Source organism: Chenopodium album, chromosome 11 (assembly GCF_948465745.1).
Source record: "Chenopodium album chromosome 11, dcCheAlbu1.1, whole genome shotgun sequence".
NCBI classification, from domain to species: domain Eukaryota; kingdom Viridiplantae; phylum Streptophyta; class Magnoliopsida; order Caryophyllales; family Amaranthaceae; genus Chenopodium; species Chenopodium album.
This window is the reverse complement of record NC_137844.1, coordinates 9021365-9039628: the sequence shown is the minus strand read 5'-3', so window position 1 is coordinate 9039628 and position 18264 is coordinate 9021365. Positions and strand designations below refer to the sequence as shown.

General features: G+C 34.8%; 2 protein-coding genes across 2 annotated transcripts; both read left to right on the top strand.

The window, feature by feature from the left end:
• The first annotated feature begins 2899 nt into the window (after nucleotides 1-2899).
• LOC145567343 (small ribosomal subunit protein eS19z) lies at nucleotides 2900-5212 on the top strand. Its single transcript, XM_081626607.1, has 4 exons — nucleotides 2900-3062; nucleotides 3707-3797; nucleotides 4397-4580; nucleotides 4907-5212. Exons 1-4 carry the CDS (start codon nucleotides 2979-2981, stop codon nucleotides 4977-4979), a joined length of 432 nt encoding a protein of 143 aa, XP_081482733.1. The 5' UTR covers nucleotides 2900-2978; the 3' UTR covers nucleotides 4980-5212.
• A 2014-nt stretch (nucleotides 5213-7226) lies between these two features.
• LOC145568491 (diacylglycerol kinase 1-like) lies at nucleotides 7227-17609 on the top strand. Its single transcript, XM_081627915.1, has 8 exons — nucleotides 7227-7517; nucleotides 8152-9707; nucleotides 10471-10837; nucleotides 11827-11903; nucleotides 12950-13069; nucleotides 14770-14934; nucleotides 15691-15828; nucleotides 17169-17609. The coding sequence occupies exons 2-8, from the start codon at nucleotides 8550-8552 to the stop codon at nucleotides 17319-17321; spliced, it is 2178 nt and encodes a 725-aa protein (XP_081484041.1). The 5' UTR covers nucleotides 7227-7517; nucleotides 8152-8549; the 3' UTR covers nucleotides 17322-17609.
• Nucleotides 17610-18264: the final 655 nt, after the last annotated feature.

Here is an 18264-nt window from a genome sequence, read left to right as displayed (position 1 = left end):
GGATGAGAATGTTAGGCGGGAAAGCCAACATCCACCCGCCCCATTGACATCCCTAATTGTAGTACTTTAAAAATTGCGGTTTTTTATATAATTTGTGGAGATGAGAGGGAGGAAGAGAAAGAAAAAAAAATAGACTTACATTAGAATTATGATATTGATTGAAAATCTATTCAAATGTCATTAATTAATAGCATTCAAAATATGTATTATATTGAACAATTTTGGTGATATCATTATATTTTTTTAGCATACCAGTATATGATGGAACCAATAATATGTATATGCAAAAACTAATAAACTTGTGAATAGGAAACTTGAAATGTCTATTTTGATGTCGATATAGTCATAATGGTGGACAAAATAAGCTCCTGGAACTAAAGTGCATATTTGAGTCTTATGTACATTCATCTGCATGTGTAGATAACTAGATAGTAGGTAAATGTATAATTCATCATATGTTTGTTCTAAATTTATAGAAAGAGAATTGTAATCAATTTAGCTAATGGTCACGAGTATGACACTACAGCTTTGTGGTTTGAGTAAAGGAAGGGAAAGGTGAGAAATCTATTATTTGGTGATGTATGATATTAGTAAAGGAAGGAAAAACTAATTTTAAGCTCGATATATACTCCTTCCGTTTTTATATACTTGTTTCATTTTTCTTTTTCGATCGTTTTTAAATACTTGCTCCATTTTCCTATTTAGAATGCTTTTACAATATTTAATTTATTTATCTCACCTAGTGGACCTAACATAAATCATATTTTATTAATTTCATGTTCTCTCTCCTCTAATTCTCTCACTACTTTTGCTTTTTACAATTTTTTATTTTTTCACCTATCCCACTACCTCCATATTTTATTACTTTCTTCAGTTTCTCCTAAAACTCCGCGTATGGAGAAATGGAGCAAGTATTTAAAAACGGAAGGAGTATTTAACTAGCTTAAGTCCCGTGACATGTGCACGGTAAGTCTAACTTTTGTAAGAAAATTAATTATATCCAACAAATAAAATTTGATAAAACATACAAATCAAATGTATATAAATTATAATGTCATAATCTATCATTATTAATAGGTAAAGCAAAAAATTATCAAAAATGGATTTTTTAGGCTGCACAAACCCGAGAATTTTTCAGGCGAGACTTCGTTTGATCAGGTCTAGTGGTCATATTAGTAAATACTTATTAATAAATGCATTTTTAAAAAACATCTAAATTCAATCAAACAACAAACTAAACTCTCCACTAAAACTATTAGTGAAAGAGCAAATGTACACAAAATTACAAATACTATATGCCCTTTTAAATCTAAAAAATCATTTGTCGAACACAACTTTTATTTTATAGCTATACACTTATACTATACTCTATAAATCCTTAATTTGTGATAATATGTACGTATAATAGTAAAATTTCAGAAACAAAATTGTAATTAACTTAAATATAAAGTTTTATTAAATTGAAATTGAAATAAAATATTAGCTAGCTGAGGTATTTTGAAAAAAAAAATTTGAAGTGATGTTTTAAAGTAATTTGTATTACATCTATTACATGAGTCAATTTATTTATTATTACTTTTTTGGCAAAATCTAATAATACTCCATTTAAAAGATAATTAAAGAGGAGTTGAAATAATTATTTAGGTAATTGTATATAGAATAATTATGAACACCAAATAAAAAGGAATATATATTTGTCACAAAGATAATATAAAAGATTTGGAATGTTATTATTATATAATCAAATATTAACAAAAAAAAAAAGGCTTAAAAAGGGAATGGGAGTTTTGGAGGGAAAAAGCAGCACCCGAATGTGACACGTGTCACTCCCGGTGTCTGTTTTAGTATTAAGTTATTGATTGATTGAAATTCCTCCAATTTTGAGAGGAAAGGAAAGGAAAGATTTTGTGAAGGAGGCTTTCCTTCCATTTTCCTTCATTTCCTAGCAAATCTCATTTTATTTTTGGAAACAAACAATGGAACCTACTACATCCGTTTCATATTTTTTACAACTTTTGCCAAAAATGAATGCTACACATTATTTGCAGCTAATGTATTATTTTCTTTTTAGGTTATTCTGTATCTCTCTCCTCATTGCATACATTCCTAATTTTATCTTTCTATCTTACACTCACAAACAAATTTTGCTTAAAAGCCCATGCACCCTTTAAAGTTGCAAAAAATGTGAAACAAAGGTAATATATTTTTCTTTACCTTTCTTTTCTTTTCCTCTCAATTCATCCCAACCAAAAAGGGCTTACAAGTAGAGGTGATCAATGGGCCGGCTAGGCCGTGTTTGGGCCGAGCCAAGGTTAAAATATATGTCCCATTTAACGGGTCGGGTCGGGCCAAACTTTGGGCCGAAAAATGTGTGCCTAAACCCGTCCAAATAGACGGGCCAAACGGGCTTTTTCAGCCAATTTCAGGCGGGGCAAAAAAAAAAAAAAAAAACTAAAATTGCATAAAATTGATTTCTCAAGCCTGTCCAAATTTTTTAAAAAATCAAGCCGGGTCGGAAAAAGTTGTCCAAAGCCCGCCCAAAATCGGACCAGGTTGGGCCGGGCCAATGAGCCGAGTTCAACTTGATCACCTCTACCTACAAGTCAAATAATATCGACAATTAGATGTTGGTGCAGTGGTGATAGAAAAAGCTGCATGTTCGATCCTCCGCAATAACAATTGAAAGGGCTTGAAATCTAACCACCTAAAAATGAACAACTAGTTGGCACAGCTCACACAAATAATTTATGTAGCCAACCCATATGGAGTGGACCATAAAAAAGACCCGAATGAATGAAGCGAATACGGGTAAGACCATATAAACAAGTCTTATAACCAAAACCAAAACCCTAATATCCCCTCCTTTGCCAACAAAACTCGCCCCCTCATTTCGTCTGCAGCAGCCGCTCGTTTTCCTGGGTGAGGAGAGAGAAAGAGTAAGAGAGAGAGAGTGAAGAAGAACAACAACAACATCAACAATGGAGGCTGGGAAAACTGTGAAGGATGTTTCTCCTCATGATTTCGTCAAAGCTTATGCTGCTCATCTTAAGCGCTCTGGAAAGGTTCCCTTCTTTCTCTTTCCTTCTTCTTCAATTTCGATTTCGGATTGTGTAATTTGATACTGTTTTATGATTTTAGATTTGTGTTTTGTTCGTCATTATTTATGATTAAATGATATTGATTTAATATGTTTGGTTTTTTTGAATATTAATTGAAGATTTGAGCTTGATTTTTGCCCTTATTTGTGTTTGATTTTAGGGTTTATAGATTTTTAGGGTTTAAAGGTATATGATTAAGGGCCGTTATTGTGGTTTTAGGGTATAGTATATGAAAGAACAAATTTGACAGATATAAAATTTTGTAAAGATTTCTTCTTTTAAGGTTTTAGTTGCTATTGGTTGAGTTAATTTTTTTTAATCCGAGCTACATTTGATTGGAAACGAGTATTATTCTGTAAATGAAGAGTTGAGTAATTTAAATGTGTAGATTATGTCCAAAAATTTAGTGAATTATACCTTAAAATTGAATAATTAATACCCAAAATTAAATAAATTAAGGTAGAGATATGTCAATCAAGGCTAGGGTTGTGGTTTTTTGTTGCTGCATATATCTAGTTCTAATACGAGAGTATTGCTTATGAGTCGGAATTAATTTGATGAAGCTAGGTTTTGATATGGTGCTTATGTTTCTGATTTGTGCTGTGTAGATGGAGTTGCCTCACTGGACTGACATTGTCAAGACCGGAAAGCTCAAGGAACTCGCACCGTATGACCCTGACTGGTATTACATCAGAGCTGGTAAGTGAATTTGTTGATCATTGTTTCATCTCTTTTTCCTTTGAACTCCAATCTGTGTATGAAATCAAGTATTCTGCTATATTCTTATTAGAAACTAGTAAACATGTGAATATCTTCATTTGAATAGCAAGAGGAGCCGCATTCTACTTTGTTGCAGACTTCTGCAAAAATTTGTAGAGCATTTAGGTGTTCGTATTCTTATTAGTATTAACCTAAAGAGATGTTCATAATTTCAAGAGAAGAACCTTGCTAGGTGCATTTTGAGGGTAGGTGTTGATTAGTAGTATGTTGCTTGATACTTGGTTTTTTGATTGACAACTTTAGATACTTTTTGAATTGAAAATTGGCTTGCACACTGCTATTGCTTTGTCATTCTCGTTGATCATTCAGTTACTTTTTATACTGGATGGTAGTTCTATGATTATGATGCATAGTGTTTTCATAGCAGGATAGTGTTATAAATGCAATACATGTGTGATGTGCCTGCTAATTTTCCACATCTTCTAAAAATTGTGAACACATTGCTTGGACTGTTTAATTGTGTTTATAATGCTTATATTTAGTACTTGTAGTTAATAAAAATCGACTTTTTTTGGCAGCCTCAATGGCAAGGAAGATTTACTTGAGGGGTGGACTTGGAGTTGGTGGCTTTAGGAGGATTTATGGAGGAAGCAAGAGAAATGGTAGCCGCCCTCCCCATTTCTGCAAGAGCAGTGGATCTGTTGCCCGTCACATTTTGCAGCAATTGGAGCAAGTGAACATTGTTGAAATTGACCCCAAAGGGTAAGTTATCTTTTCTTATAGCTATTTTATAATAGTTGGTAGCTATGACTCTATGAGCACCATGGCTGCATTCTGGCATAATTAGTTGCAAATTGAGGAACAATATCAGTTTTTTCGAGTTGAAATCCTGAATTGGAGTTATTGTTCTTAATCATGTCATGACATTACCAGTAGAAGTAATGCATTTACAGCTTGTTGCTGATGTTAATTGTGTTTTGACATCCACAATAAGGATGTTAAGGAGTAGTGTATGTTGCTCGCAAGTAGTAATTCGCTAAAAAGCTAGTGGATAGTGTACTGATAAATATGTTTTGTGTATCTTGCAGAGGAAGGAAAATCACATCAAGCGGCCAGCGTGATCTTGATCAAGTGGCTGGTAGAATTGGTGTCGAGGTGTAGGAAAGCTGGTCTGTGATCCTACAAATGCATCAATCACTTCGGAATCTTTTTATTACTTTCCAGTCAAATGGAAATTAGGTGTAGAGGGACGTAAATCAGATTTCTACCTTTGATTGCCTATGTTTAATTTCATAGTTTTGTGATGCTGTGCTAGTTGTCTGAGTCAATTTTGCTATGAAGGTCGAAAGACACAGGGTTAAATTTTAGAAATATATGAACTTAAATTTTGTCTTTGTGTCTTGTGTTCATGCTACTTTTGTGACACCCATCTTCATTACTAACAATGACATGTTTGCAAGTCTATTCTGTATTACTTTGCTAGTCTTAGTGATAGTTACAGCAGGTCAGCAGTAGGTGATTTGTTCATGCTACTTCTGTGACACACACCATCTTCACTACTAACAATGACGTGTTTGCAAACCTATTCTGTACGACTGTACCTGATATACGTGTGAATATCAAATTCTCTCAGCCTTGATACTCATCTTGAATTAGAGTTGGAAGAACATAGAATCAATGTGTACCAATTTCTTGCATGCTGTTTTAAGTGTTCATCATTTGATTTTACATATGTAAGGAAAAAAGGAGTTAGTTGCTAGGTTTCAATATGAATACATCTGATACTTGTTCTCTCCATGCCAAGTACAATGTGTTACAATTAGGGATTTAAGCAAGAAGTGAATTGGTTCTCACTTAACGTTGGTGTTGCGTAGGAATCTTGGGGCTTCAAAATTGGTATCTGATGCAACGACAACCTTATAGTCGCAATAAGTTGTGGGATCTTAGAACAATTAATTAATACAAGCTTTCTTGTTGTTGTCATGAATATTAGACGCTTGAATGCAAAGGTACTAGGTAGTGCTTGAGTTTTTTTTTTTTTTTTTAATGAATTTGGCTAAATTCTGCCTTGCGGAAACGGTTAAGCGTAGTTGTTTGCTCTTGCGTTGGTTTTGCCATTGATGAGATTAAAGCCTTAAGGTGGATGAGTTGCATTTCTTTTGGTTCTTTTGTGGGTCTTATTATGAGAGGATTTGAGATAAATGAGGTAGAGGGAAGAGACTTGATGTGAGGGGATAGAGAATTGATGGTGAAGACTCAAGTCTCGAGGGGCAAAGTCGCGGTGATAAATTTGAGTGCGGACTCGGGCTTGTTTTGTTTACTTTAGTAAAATAAGATGAATAAAACAAAATGGAGTAAACTCGATAATGGATCAAAGTTGATTTGATATGTTTAAAACTTGACCTTAGATTAAACTTGTTTATAACCCAATGCATTAACGCATGTCGATTGAAATCAAATATGATTTGATTGGATATAACCAGATTAAAAAAAAAAAATGAACAAAAATGAATCGATCCCTTAGTTTTCATACTTGACTAGCCAGCCAATTAATCCCGTTTCTATTAATTACTTGATTATGACCCAACCTAATATGAATTTGAACTCACAATAAGGGTCTGTTCACATTTACTTAATTTCAGTTCAGTTCAGTTCCAATCAGTTCAGTTCAGTTCAGTTCAGTTCAGTTCCAATCAGATCAGTTCAGTTCAGTTCAGCTCTTTATTTCCCTCTCACATAAAATATTCATTTCAGCTCAATTCAGTTCAATTCAGTTCAGTTCAGTTCCAATCAGTTCAGTTCAGTTCAGTTCCAATCAGTTCAGTTCAGTTCAGCTCAGTTCAGTAAATATGAACAGGCCCTAAGTCAATAACCTTACTTTACTTACTACCCTACCAATTTTACCCAAAATTGAAAATGACCGGCCTCTTCACAATATACGGAATAATTTCTTTCATAACCTTAATAAGTTTAAATCAAAAATTGTTAAACCCAATCCAAAATCGAACCATCAACTCAAATCATCATTTAATATGGATCTTACTAATAAACGCCCCCGAGACGTTATTAAAAATATTTTCTAAAATGGTATTATTTGAAAATTTATATCAAAATTACGTATCAATTGATATAATTAATGTTAATTTTAATCTAATTTTTATACCTTTTGCTATCTTTTCTAATATTATGAAACGTTCGTTAGCATTTGCCTGTGTAACACACCGATCAGCAAGTTCTAACGTGTCAAACAAATTGGAATTTAGCATTTCACTCTCCATTTGTAGGACCCCCTTCTCGAAAAAGCCACATTTACCGACAGCCACGTGTCTCGAATTAACCGAGATTCGTATCTGTTAACCCAACCCCACCTCACCATTTTTCCAGACAAACTCTCAGATTCTCTCTCCTCTTTTGCTCAAACAAATATATAAATTAATCGATAAAATCCAAAATTTTCAAATTAAAAAAACGAATTATTCGAAAAATACGAAAAGAAAAAGCTTTGAAATTCGTTGAATAAAATAAACCTCCTTTAATTATTTTTTTACTAGGTTAATTTGATCTATATTTCCCCCTTTTTTCTTGCTTTAGTTCATACTGCTTCTTTAATTTGATTCCAATTTCCAAAAGTTTTCCTCCAATTTTCGATTTTGTGATCTTCGGCATTCATTTAGGGTTTTCAATTGCTCCCAATTTGTGGTAAGTTTTTCTTCTTGTTTATGATTCTGTATTAATTAGAACCAATTTTTTTGTTATAATTTTGCCGTTTGTTTGAATGATCGAGGGTTTATTTGCTATATTTTCTGGTACATGTGTTAATTATTACTAGTTTTCATGATATATTGATGTTAAAATGGCAGCATTCGTATGATTTTTGTTATGTATACCATAATACGGTAGGGCGAAGAATTAATTTGAGTTTTATTGATGTAAGCTTGTTTTGGAATATCTAAATTTAGAGCAGAAATTAGAGTTTGGGAGTTATGTTTGTGTTACTTTCTGATTGTAGTGATTGCGATGAAGTTGGAGTATTTGTGAGTTGTGATTAGAGTTTTGAACTTTTGATGCTACATATAATGTGACCCATTACAGTCGTAGTAGCCGAGGAGGCTGTCGAATTGCTTGATGGTGTTAAGCTCTTTAAATTTCATATAAGCATTAGGGTTATGACTTGTATTGTCGAGTATGCCAGAATCGGCATTGTGTGTTTAGGAAGAAATTACCGTGTTTTTGAGTTTTCGTGTTTAGGGTGATTACTTAATGTTGTTTTGGATGCCAGTCGTACACACTATACATATTTATAAACAATTGGTGATAATTATATGTATTGCAGGATTTTCTGTTTCAATTGATCTTTGCTTTGGCGGTAATTTAAGTCCGGTGGGTGTTTAAGTACTACCAGTTTTTTTGGTTGCATAGAAGTAAGAGATTGTTGGAACTCTAGGAAAGTTAAAAAGCAACAACATAGAGTGACTATCCTTTGGGAAGATCTGATGGGACGGAGATTTTTAGATTAGTGTTACTTTGTTATGGTTTGATGTGGGGTGAGTGGTGACTGAATATGTGATGTTGGTTGTTCCCTTGGTTTTAGTTTGGAAATTCGGTAGTAAGTTATTAAGGTGATTGATGAGATGTAATGAGAGTTGGAGCTGAACCTCTTCGCTCTTTGTAGAAGTTAGTTTTGTATTTGTTGGCCTTTCTATGTTGCAAAAGGTTATTTGTTGAAGAAGAATGGATGATTTGTCTGAATGGTTGGTTGGCAAGAATGCAAGTGAAGTGTCCGATTCACACTTTTTTATCCTTTCTTGCTTTCTTGCTGGTCTGGTTGGAATCTTGACTATAGCATTCACTGCTTTTCAATGGAGAAGAAACATCAATTTGACTTGGATGAAAGCTATAGCAAGATCCAAAAAAAATCCAAAGACAAGGAACAAAGCTCCTGAAGCTCCACATTCATGGAATTTGGAATCTGTAACACGTGCAAAGAATGGGAATTGTTGTGTCTGCTTAAAATCCTTTACTCCTTCACAAACTCTTGGACCAATGGTGGCTTCAGACAGTTTTTATAACCGATGTAGCGTTTGCGGAGCAGCTTCTCACCTAGGCTGTTCCTCAAACGCACACAAGGATTGCAAGCGTGTATCAATGCTAGGATATGAGCATGTTGTTCACCAATGGGCTGTTCGCTGGATAGAGATTACAGATCAAACTGATGAAACTTCTTTCTGTAGTTATTGTGAAGAACCATGTAGTGCTTCTTTTCTCAGTGGATCTCCTATATGGTGTTGCCTATGGTGCCAAAGGCTAGTGCATGTTGACTGCCACACCAGCATGTCCAATGAATTTGGTGATATTTGTGATCTCGGTCCTTTGAGAAGGTTGATTTTATCTCCACTCTTTGTCAGGGAATTAAGCCAGCCATCTTCTGGTGGAATTTTGAGCTCAATTACTCAAGGTGCAAATGAAATTGCTTCCACTGTACGCGGACGCATTAGAAGTCAAAGCAAAAAGCATAAATATAAAAATGGCTCCTCTGTTGATTTGGGAGGTGGAAGCAGTGCATGTGATACATCAACGGATAATACTTCAGGTACTAGTGTAACAGTAAATGGATCACATACTATGGAGGACAATTGTAATGGTAGTGGCAGCACAGGAGATCAGAATTGTAATGGAGATCTAGATAAACATACAGATCTAAAGCCTGATCTTAAGAGAAGTACATCAATAACCCAGAAAGATGACCAGGTTGTTCAAAAACAGAGATATGTTATTCTTGATCTGCCAGCTGATTCAAGACCTCTCTTGGTGTTCCTCAATAAGAAGAGTGGGGCTCAGCAAGGAGACTCTCTTCGTGTGCGCTTGAATATGCTACTGAATCCAGTTCAGGTTAGTCGCTACATCGTGTTTCAAATCTAATTTTTTTTTTTTTCTTTCCCAAATGATTGTCATTTTCTTCTAAAATAAAGTGTTTTGCATAGCCCTTTCTCTCCTTTTCCAGAGAGTTGTTGTGTGTGAGATTTTTACTTATGCCTGGAATCCTGGATAATCTGTAATGGTGCTACACTCCACTTTGACAACCCTGTTTTTTTTCCCTAATGTATGAAAACAAATGTTAGTGTGCAAGATGATGTTAAAAATTATATATTTTCAAATAGTAATGTTTTACAGTTTTTCTACGAGATTATCGGTGCATTTATATATGATAATTTTTTTATTATTATCACTAAGCTGACAAAGTATGGTCATAACTTAAATAGATACTTGTTAAAATTAGTGATAACATTGAAAGGTCAATGTAAAAGTTCGTTGTGGAACATTGGGAGCAGCGTGTTGCGAGTGGTGAAGCTTGATTTCCCGTCAGAGTGGCCTCATCAGGAGTGGTTGGGTGGAATTTTAATTACAATTGGCGTTTCTTCATAATTCCAATAAGCTGCCTAATCTTTCTGATTTTTTTCGTGTTAGTTACCTTTATTTGTAAATACTTATAATACAATATTCCACGGGTTTAAACAATGCTATGTGGGTGGAGGAGATGAGAAATTAAGAGTAATGCCACTATTCTGCTCTTCAAACCTTTGTTATTTCCTCCTTTTTATTGTGCTGATTTGGATCTCTGATTTAATATTCAGATTTTTTTGCCTGCTTGCAGGTTATTGAGTTAGGCCCAAATCAAGGACCTGAGGTTGGTTTGTACATGTTCAGAAAGGTGCCACACTTCAGAATTCTTGTATCTGGTGGAGATGGAACTGTTGGTTGGGTTTTGGATGCAATAGATAAACAGAATTTTATTTCTCCTCCCCCAGTTGCAATTCTTCCAGCAGGGACAGGAAATGATCTTGCAAGAGTTCTTTCTTGGGGTGGTGGACTTGGTTCAATAGAGAAGCAGGGAGGTCTCTGCAGCGTATTGCATGACATAGAGCATGCTGCAGTGACCATTCTTGACCGATGGAAGATAACAATTTTGAATCAGCAGGGGAAACAACTTCAACCCCCCAAATATATGAACAATTATCTAGGTTGGTCAAAGCTGAGTCTCATATATATTCCATCCTTCTACTTTGTACAGTTAAGTGGTCATGGTGTAGCTTCTTGCACTTCACTGCTATGGAAAAGCAATAAGTTTCTATGGATTTACTTTGTTCTGGGATACAATTACAATTCTTTAATACTTCCTCCGTTTTTTTTAGTTGACACCGTTTGACTTTTACACTATACACACAACTCGCTTTGACTCGCTTTTGTGGTTTATAAATACGATAAAACATATTCATGTGGGATCTTGTTTGAATTGTTTCAATGTATATTTTATTAATATCCACTTTTAATAATTTTACAATGTTGATAATTAGAGATATTAATCGTTACAAACATGCGTTGGCAAACGTAATAATCGAAAGATGTCAACTAAAAGAAAACAGAGGAAGTATTCTTTTTTAATTTAATTAAGACTTCTATCTCTCTTAATGTGGCCTCGAACTTTACACTAAGGGTGTATTCCCATGAGCTGAATTTGACTGATCTGAACTTATGGTAGTTATAAATTGAACTTGGGTTACCCATAGGGCCATAGGGCAGCTTTGTTGAACTTTTTCTTTTTTTTTTTTTCCCTATAATAATTTGTTTTTTTAGTTGAAGAGAAAAGAGCCTAAGCTTGAAAATTTTGAGTTTACAGAAATTTTATTCGCTAGACTTGTGTGGTATGCTGCTGATCTAGTTCTGTGTGCCATTTCTTCAAAACTATAACCTTTTTTATTGCTAGAACCTAAGATTCTTTTGTAAATTTTAAATTATGCATATATATTTTTTTACATTGTTCCTTGCCACAGTTTCTCTTGCTCTTCACCATTCTGAACCCTAAAAAGTTCAGTTTAATGGGGAAGCTGATACGAATAATTCTTCATATGCTGTGGCTAGTGGTCTTTTGATGATGTTATCTGTTGATCTGATTGTTGTGCTGTACAATATATTGTTATAATTGCTTATTAATGCATTTGTTGCATCACAGGGGTTGGTTGTGATGCGAAAGTTGCTTTAGATATACATAATATGAGGGAAGAAAATCCTGAGAAGTTTTACAGCCAGGTAAGCAACCTTTTTGCTATACTTTCTCATATTGCAGTAGTTTTCTTTTATAATAGTTTCATATACAATGCAATGTTTACTCATTTGCACATGTTTCTCTCTACTCCCTCCTCATCACATGGCTCTTTAATCTCTCTCTCTCTCTCTCTCTCTCCCTCTCCTCATCACACTAGCTCCTAAAATACCGTGCTTTTCCTACATGTTGCAATATCCTCATCACACTAGCTCCTAAAATACTGTGCTTTCCCTACATGTTGCAATAAGCAACAATGCTTTCCACATCTGGGTGCAGGTACTTCTGCAATATTATGAAACTGTCACTGTTGAAACTATTTATGTTGTCAGAGATATTGATTGTTGATTTTTGAATGGATGTGATCAGTGGCAGTAACTATAGCTGGGCAGCCAAAGGTTAGGCTGCAACCAATAAGTTAAGATTCGGGTACCATGTACAGCATAGAATTAAATTCAGTTTAGATAAAGGCCAATAAATCTGATAAGTAATGAAAAGGGAAGGTTTTTATTATTTTACCTTCAAAAAAAAGTGTGGAATAAAGCTCAGATATGGGCCAATAAGTTCCAAGTAAGTGCTACACAAATTCAATTCACAACAAAAACGGTTCATATAAAGGGCAATAAGTTCATAAGGATAAACAAGTTTAGATAACTTAGGTCAATGTTCTTTAGGTGAAAAGAATGACTCTTTAATATCCAAGATATTATTGGGCATGTTATATTGTTATATGGTTTCAGTATTTTCTTTTTGAATGTAACTTTGGCATTGACTCATTGCAATTAGGTTTCTTTTCATAAGAATGACTTAGGATGCTTATCTATGGAAGAGTTCATCTCTCTCTCTCTTTTTTTTTTTTTTTTTTTTGGTAAAATCTTCCCATCCCCTGAAAAAATATCGAGATTCTGGAGGACTATTATGTAACATTAAAATCATGATAGTTTATTATTTTGTTGCCATTGTTATGTGAGCCCTACATTCAGATAATGACTATAATCTATTTGGCTGATAGCTGTTAATTGTATTTTTGCAGTTTATGAACAAAGTCCTTTATGCAAAAGAAGGAGCTAAGATTATCATGGACAGGATATTTGAAGATTTCCCTTGGCAAGTTCGTGTAGAGGTAGATGGTGTTGAGATTGAAGTCCCTGAGGTGAGTATGGTGATTGAACTTGATGTGGAGTGCTACTATTATTTGCTCCTTTATAAGCTTTTATAGCTTTCCAATCTACAGGTTCTTAGTAGGATCCAATGGTCCTAACACTCTGTTATATTCTTAATAATTTTAATGTATAGAAGTAATAGGAATGGAATAATTATGTACCAATAGAGGGAGGATATATATGAGTAGAGGACATGCTGTCTCTTGGAATGAGACAGAGAATATATAACTTGTATCATATTGGGGAAACTTTATTTACTTCATGGGGCCTAAGAATAACCCTTTTCACTTAAACTGCTTATCACTTATAACTTGCTGAAGTCCTACTTGAATAGTAGAATCCCCCGTCCCTTTAGTAACTTGAGTGATGGATCCTTTTTCATCAATGGATTGACTTATTCTAAGTCTTAGTTGTTACAAAGAGTTTGATGGGGTTCCTTCTTTGTTTCAAGCTGTGATATGGGTAATTAGGGCTAAGTCCATTTTGGGGTTCGTGTGCCACATTATTGTTTTGGGATACCTTTGATGTTCAGCTTTGCATCCCTATATGTAATTTTTGTGTCTTACCTCATTGGAAGGGTTCTCTACTCTTTCCAGTCTACATAATTTATAACTGCTCTATTGGGTTGTAAGGTACCATTAATTCCACGCTGTAGATTTCTGCATGCTTTAAGTAATCGAGAATTGATGGAAGGAGATAGGACATGATGGTTTACTTGCTGCAGCATTTGTTCAGTAATGGACCAGTCTTAACTCGTAAAATTTAATGGCTGACCTGAATCTCTGTGAGTTGTCAGCCATCATGATAAGATCAGCATCATCCTCTTCAGCCTTCCACTTGTATATAAGTCATGAAATTGTTAAGATAATTGATTGGGTGATTTCTGTGGTTTTCACCATGATGAGCCACGTGGATTAAAAATTATAGGTTTCTTTATTCGGATTTTAGATTGGTTACAAAAGTCTCAAGAAGAATTGTAAATCAAGCAGGTCATCTCATATCTTAAGAAATGGTTAGATATTATGCTATCATTATAGAAATTGGGTATCTTTTCCCTCATTGGCTTCCTTTATGTTCCCGGTCTTCTCACAGGGTCTAAGGGGATCTTTAGTACTTCAGGACACTGTTGGTTTTGGTTTTGCAACTACATATATTTTGTCCACATTTTTCCATATTTTAGGATGACTCTAGCTAGACTGCATATGGTGATATGTGATCATTGGAGTTTCGGGGACCATGCGGAAGTATTAACAAAAGCTTTACAACATTACATTATTACTGAGATTTAGTTACTACTACATTACAAATTGAGTGCTAAAATTTTGATAGGAGACTTCCCAACTGCACTTCTTATATTTTGTGGGGCCACTTGGCCTACCCTATCATTTTTTAAGAGTACTCGTTCCACACTCCACAGTAGTAGTATCTGGAAATAATTTGTCTGCGTGGCTCTGCTTCATTTTACTTGAAGTCAGCTGGAATTTTAAATTGGCAGATGTCGGTCCATAAATTACTTGACCAGATTTATTTTCCTTTTATAATTGATTTAATTAATTTATTTGTAAACTTCTTGCATTATTATTTGGTATCCTTTGTGAATTTTCCACTATATCGTCAGATCTCTTTGTAACGCTTTGATTGCCTCTTCAAGTCTACATATGTTCATACATTAATACATTGCTGTTTCTAGGACGCAGAAGGCGTTCTTGTAGCAAACATTGGAAGTTACATGGGAGGTGTGGACTTGTGGCATAATGAGGATGAAAACTTTGGAAAATTTGATCCTCAATCAATGCATGATAAGGTTTTGGAAGTCGTGAGCATATCAGGGACATGGCATTTGGGAAAGCTTCAGGTAAAGTGGCATTTTCTTTCATATTGTATTGTTGTCTTTCAGTTTGATGCTGCTCTTTCCTGTGATATACTGATTTCTAAATGAGAAGAATTAAGAAAAGGGAATTGTCCACCACATGCCTGCTTCCTTGGTCATATTTTTCTTGCTTTAGATGATCAATTTTTTACACCATGAGGATTTAGGTCTCTAATCTCTTCTGCTGTATGTTGAAGAAGTCTCAGAAGGGATAGATATGATAGGAGATTTAGATATTCTGTCTTTAATTTCAGAGAACTAATCAGATAGTAGTGATTTCCCAGTCAGGCAACAAGTAGCTGTGAACACCAAAAACAACAGATTTGTGCTATTCATGCATATTTTCTCCATATCAGCTTACCATTTTTTTTTTAATCTTTGATTTAGCAAATGATGCTTAATTGCAAGAATTTCTGGTCCACTGGTTGAGGAATTTCCCCTCCGCAATTCAGTAGGCATTGATTTTTTTTTCCTTATTCTTTTCCAAATTTAAGTTTCCTTTAATTTGTCTTATGTTGGCTCTTTTATCTATTTCAACATAGATAAAAATATTGATTTTGTCTAATTATCTTCTTATAGTTTGTCTTGCAGTGTCTGGTGATTTCTAATAATTTTGAACAACTTAATTAATTTTCCTTTACAGTAATTCTATGAATGACTTGAAATTTTGCATGTTACTTTGGATTGGTCTTATTATTAGCTTTAATAATATAAAAATGTGTTTAAACAATTGGGGTGCAGGTAGGGCTGTCCCGAGCGCAGAGGCTTGCACAAGGGCAAACCATCAAGATCCAGTTATTTGCTGCATTGCCTGTGCAGATAGATGGGGAGCCATGGTTTCAGCAACCTTGTACATTACAAATCTGTCATCATGGCCAGGTAACCCCTTTTCTACTTGTTTGGGTAGCCTCGACCCTCTATTGTGCATTTGTGATTGCATGCAAAGCATATACTTCTTGCAGATGCTCTTAGTAAATTTGTTGTCCTTCTGAACATTCTTTTATTTGGGTAATTTGTGACCTTGGTGGTGAATTTTATTGGAAGTTCTTGGTAAAGTTTCTTATAAGTAAGTATTCAGGTTGCTTGAGTCTTTGAAGACCTAATTTGTTCAGAATGTGAGATTTGTGACCTTTATTAAATAGAAGACTAAGGTCCTACTTTATTAAAGTAGGAGAAGTAATTGATCCAATAATGATCAAAGATCTTGGGTTGTTTAGGCTTAAGGGTCTGACTTTCCTGTTGTCAAGCTTCGGCAAAGACCCTTGTTGGGATTAAAGAGTAATGATTGATACAATGGGGGTTCAATTTTTGGAAAATAGAGACTTTTAAATGACTGGGTGTAATCCTTGCAAGACTGAACTGATGGTGTGTTATCAGGAAAGATATATTGGCCCATGCTATGAAAGGTTTGAAAATTTAAACAGATCTAAATGTACCTGACGTTTTGCAATATCTGAGCCTAGTTAAATGACAGTTGTTTGTTTGTTTTTTTTTTTTTAAATGATGCTATAATGGTTTGGTTGTTGATTTTTTGCTTATGAGTTATTGCGGTCATAGATCCCGATCTTTGATAGGATGAAGAACTTTGCCTGCTATGTTATGTGTGACCTGAGCTGATCATTGAATATCCTGAAGAAGGGAAAAAAAAAAAGAAAATAAAGTGTTTCTAACGATTGGGTGGGGGGGGGGGCAGCTGTACACTGAAAAGGCACCAAATAATCTTCTGTCTAATATTAAGAAGATATGTTTTTTCTCTTTCATTTTGAAAGAAAGAAAATAGGAACAAGAAGGTAACTCCTGTCAACTCTTGCTTATGGGGAAAGGTATTAGAAAAAGGAAGCATAATAGCTGATATATCAGAGAAGAAATATTGCCACTTCCAGAAATTGATACCTTCTCAACTGAACTCTCCTTTTACATCTGGTTTCCTGTTTTACTTAGGTTACTTCTCTTACCTCTTGTGTAACTGGCTAACTGCTTCCGTCACTCTCTTGTTCCTAATATTGTTTTCCGCTTAAAGGGCATTCTCTTTTCTTTTTTATTTTATTTTATTTTATTATTTTCTTACATGACCAGTTTTCGTTGCGTAATATGATATATTGTTATGTGATTGCTTTCAGCAAGACTATTGTTTGGCTTTCATGAGAGTCCCTTCACTGAGTTTTACTGCTATGCTAAGAGAATTTTTTAACCTGTATGTGCTTAATATAATTTTGCAGGCGTTCATGTTGAAGAGGGCAGGTGAAGAACCCCTTGGTCATGCTGCTTCGATACTTACAGATGTATTGGAAAATGCCGAATCCAGTCATGTTATCAATGCTGCACAAAAGCGAGCTCTTTTACAAGAAATGGCATTACGTTTGTCCTCATAGTCTTTCCAGTGACCGGTAATTTGTATTATGAAATTTTTGGTGTATAGCTAGCTTATTTTCCGTTGTAGATTGTTGATGTAAGGTTTGCTCCTCTCAGGAATCCTTTCCTTGTGTTTTGAGGGGAATTTTTGTTTTTCTTTTCCCTTGATTGCTGACTGCATTATCTAGTATGTACAGTATATCTCTTTTTTTAACACAAAAATGGTTCTCACTGTAGATTCTTTGAAAGAGATTATTAGTAATAGAAACAAACTGAGCATGCCCAGGTTAATATCTGATAGAAACAAGGGTTGTTTATATCAGGATAAATTCGTCTTTTTGCATGTAAAAGAAAGGGTAATTTTGTCAACATTAGTTGGATGGACTTATGCTGTTAGATGGGCGTTAAGAGGATAACACTAACCATGGTTAGTGAATAGTGACTGTCCGCCTCTCACCTACCCAAACCCAAGAACATTGATTTCTTTCAGCGACACGTAAGCATCTTCGATCTTCTTCAATTTGACTAGTTGCTTCTTCAATTTATGTAAAATTTTGTTTTTCAATTGAGCCAAAAACTTGACTGGTTTCTTTACAAGGCCAGAAAATCTCCAACAATAGTACACAAACTGGAATTTTGCATCTTCCGATCCGAAAAAAATGAAAAGTCGAAACCACCCATACGAAACCACCAATCACCATGGCTCCATGCTTGAATGCTTGACATTACCTAGTAACTTACTGTCCCCCTATCTTCTTCACCCTCTTTCACCTTTCCGGCGACGAATTTTCGACGGCTTCGTCGTCGAATTAAACAAAATTAGAGAAATTGGGGCATGGTTAACCCTTAAGGGCAAGGTTTGCTTCCTTCTCCATTGAAGTTGTTCGTGCTTCTCGATTTCTCCATTAAAGGTTTTACAAAGCCATTTTCATGTACTATGTGAGCTTGCTTATTTGTTTCTCT

Coding starts and splice junctions, on each gene's coding strand:
- LOC145567343 (XM_081626607.1), top strand. CDS start 2,979: ATGGAGGCTGGGAAAACTGTGAAGGATGTTTCTCCTCATGATTTCGTC. Junction 3,063..3,706: donor ATCTTAAGCGCTCTGGAAAG/GTTCCCTTCTTT, acceptor TGTGCTGTGTAG/ATGGAGTTGCCTCACTGGAC. Junction 4,581..4,906: donor GTTGAAATTGACCCCAAAGG/GTAAGTTATCTT, acceptor TGTATCTTGCAG/AGGAAGGAAAATCACATCAA.
- LOC145568491 (XM_081627915.1), top strand. CDS start 8,550: ATGGATGATTTGTCTGAATGGTTGGTTGGCAAGAATGCAAGTGAAGTG. Junction 13,070..14,769: donor TTGAGATTGAAGTCCCTGAG/GTGAGTATGGTG, acceptor TGCTGTTTCTAG/GACGCAGAAGGCGTTCTTGT. Junction 15,829..17,168: donor AAATCTGTCATCATGGCCAG/GTAACCCCTTTT, acceptor ATAATTTTGCAG/GCGTTCATGTTGAAGAGGGC.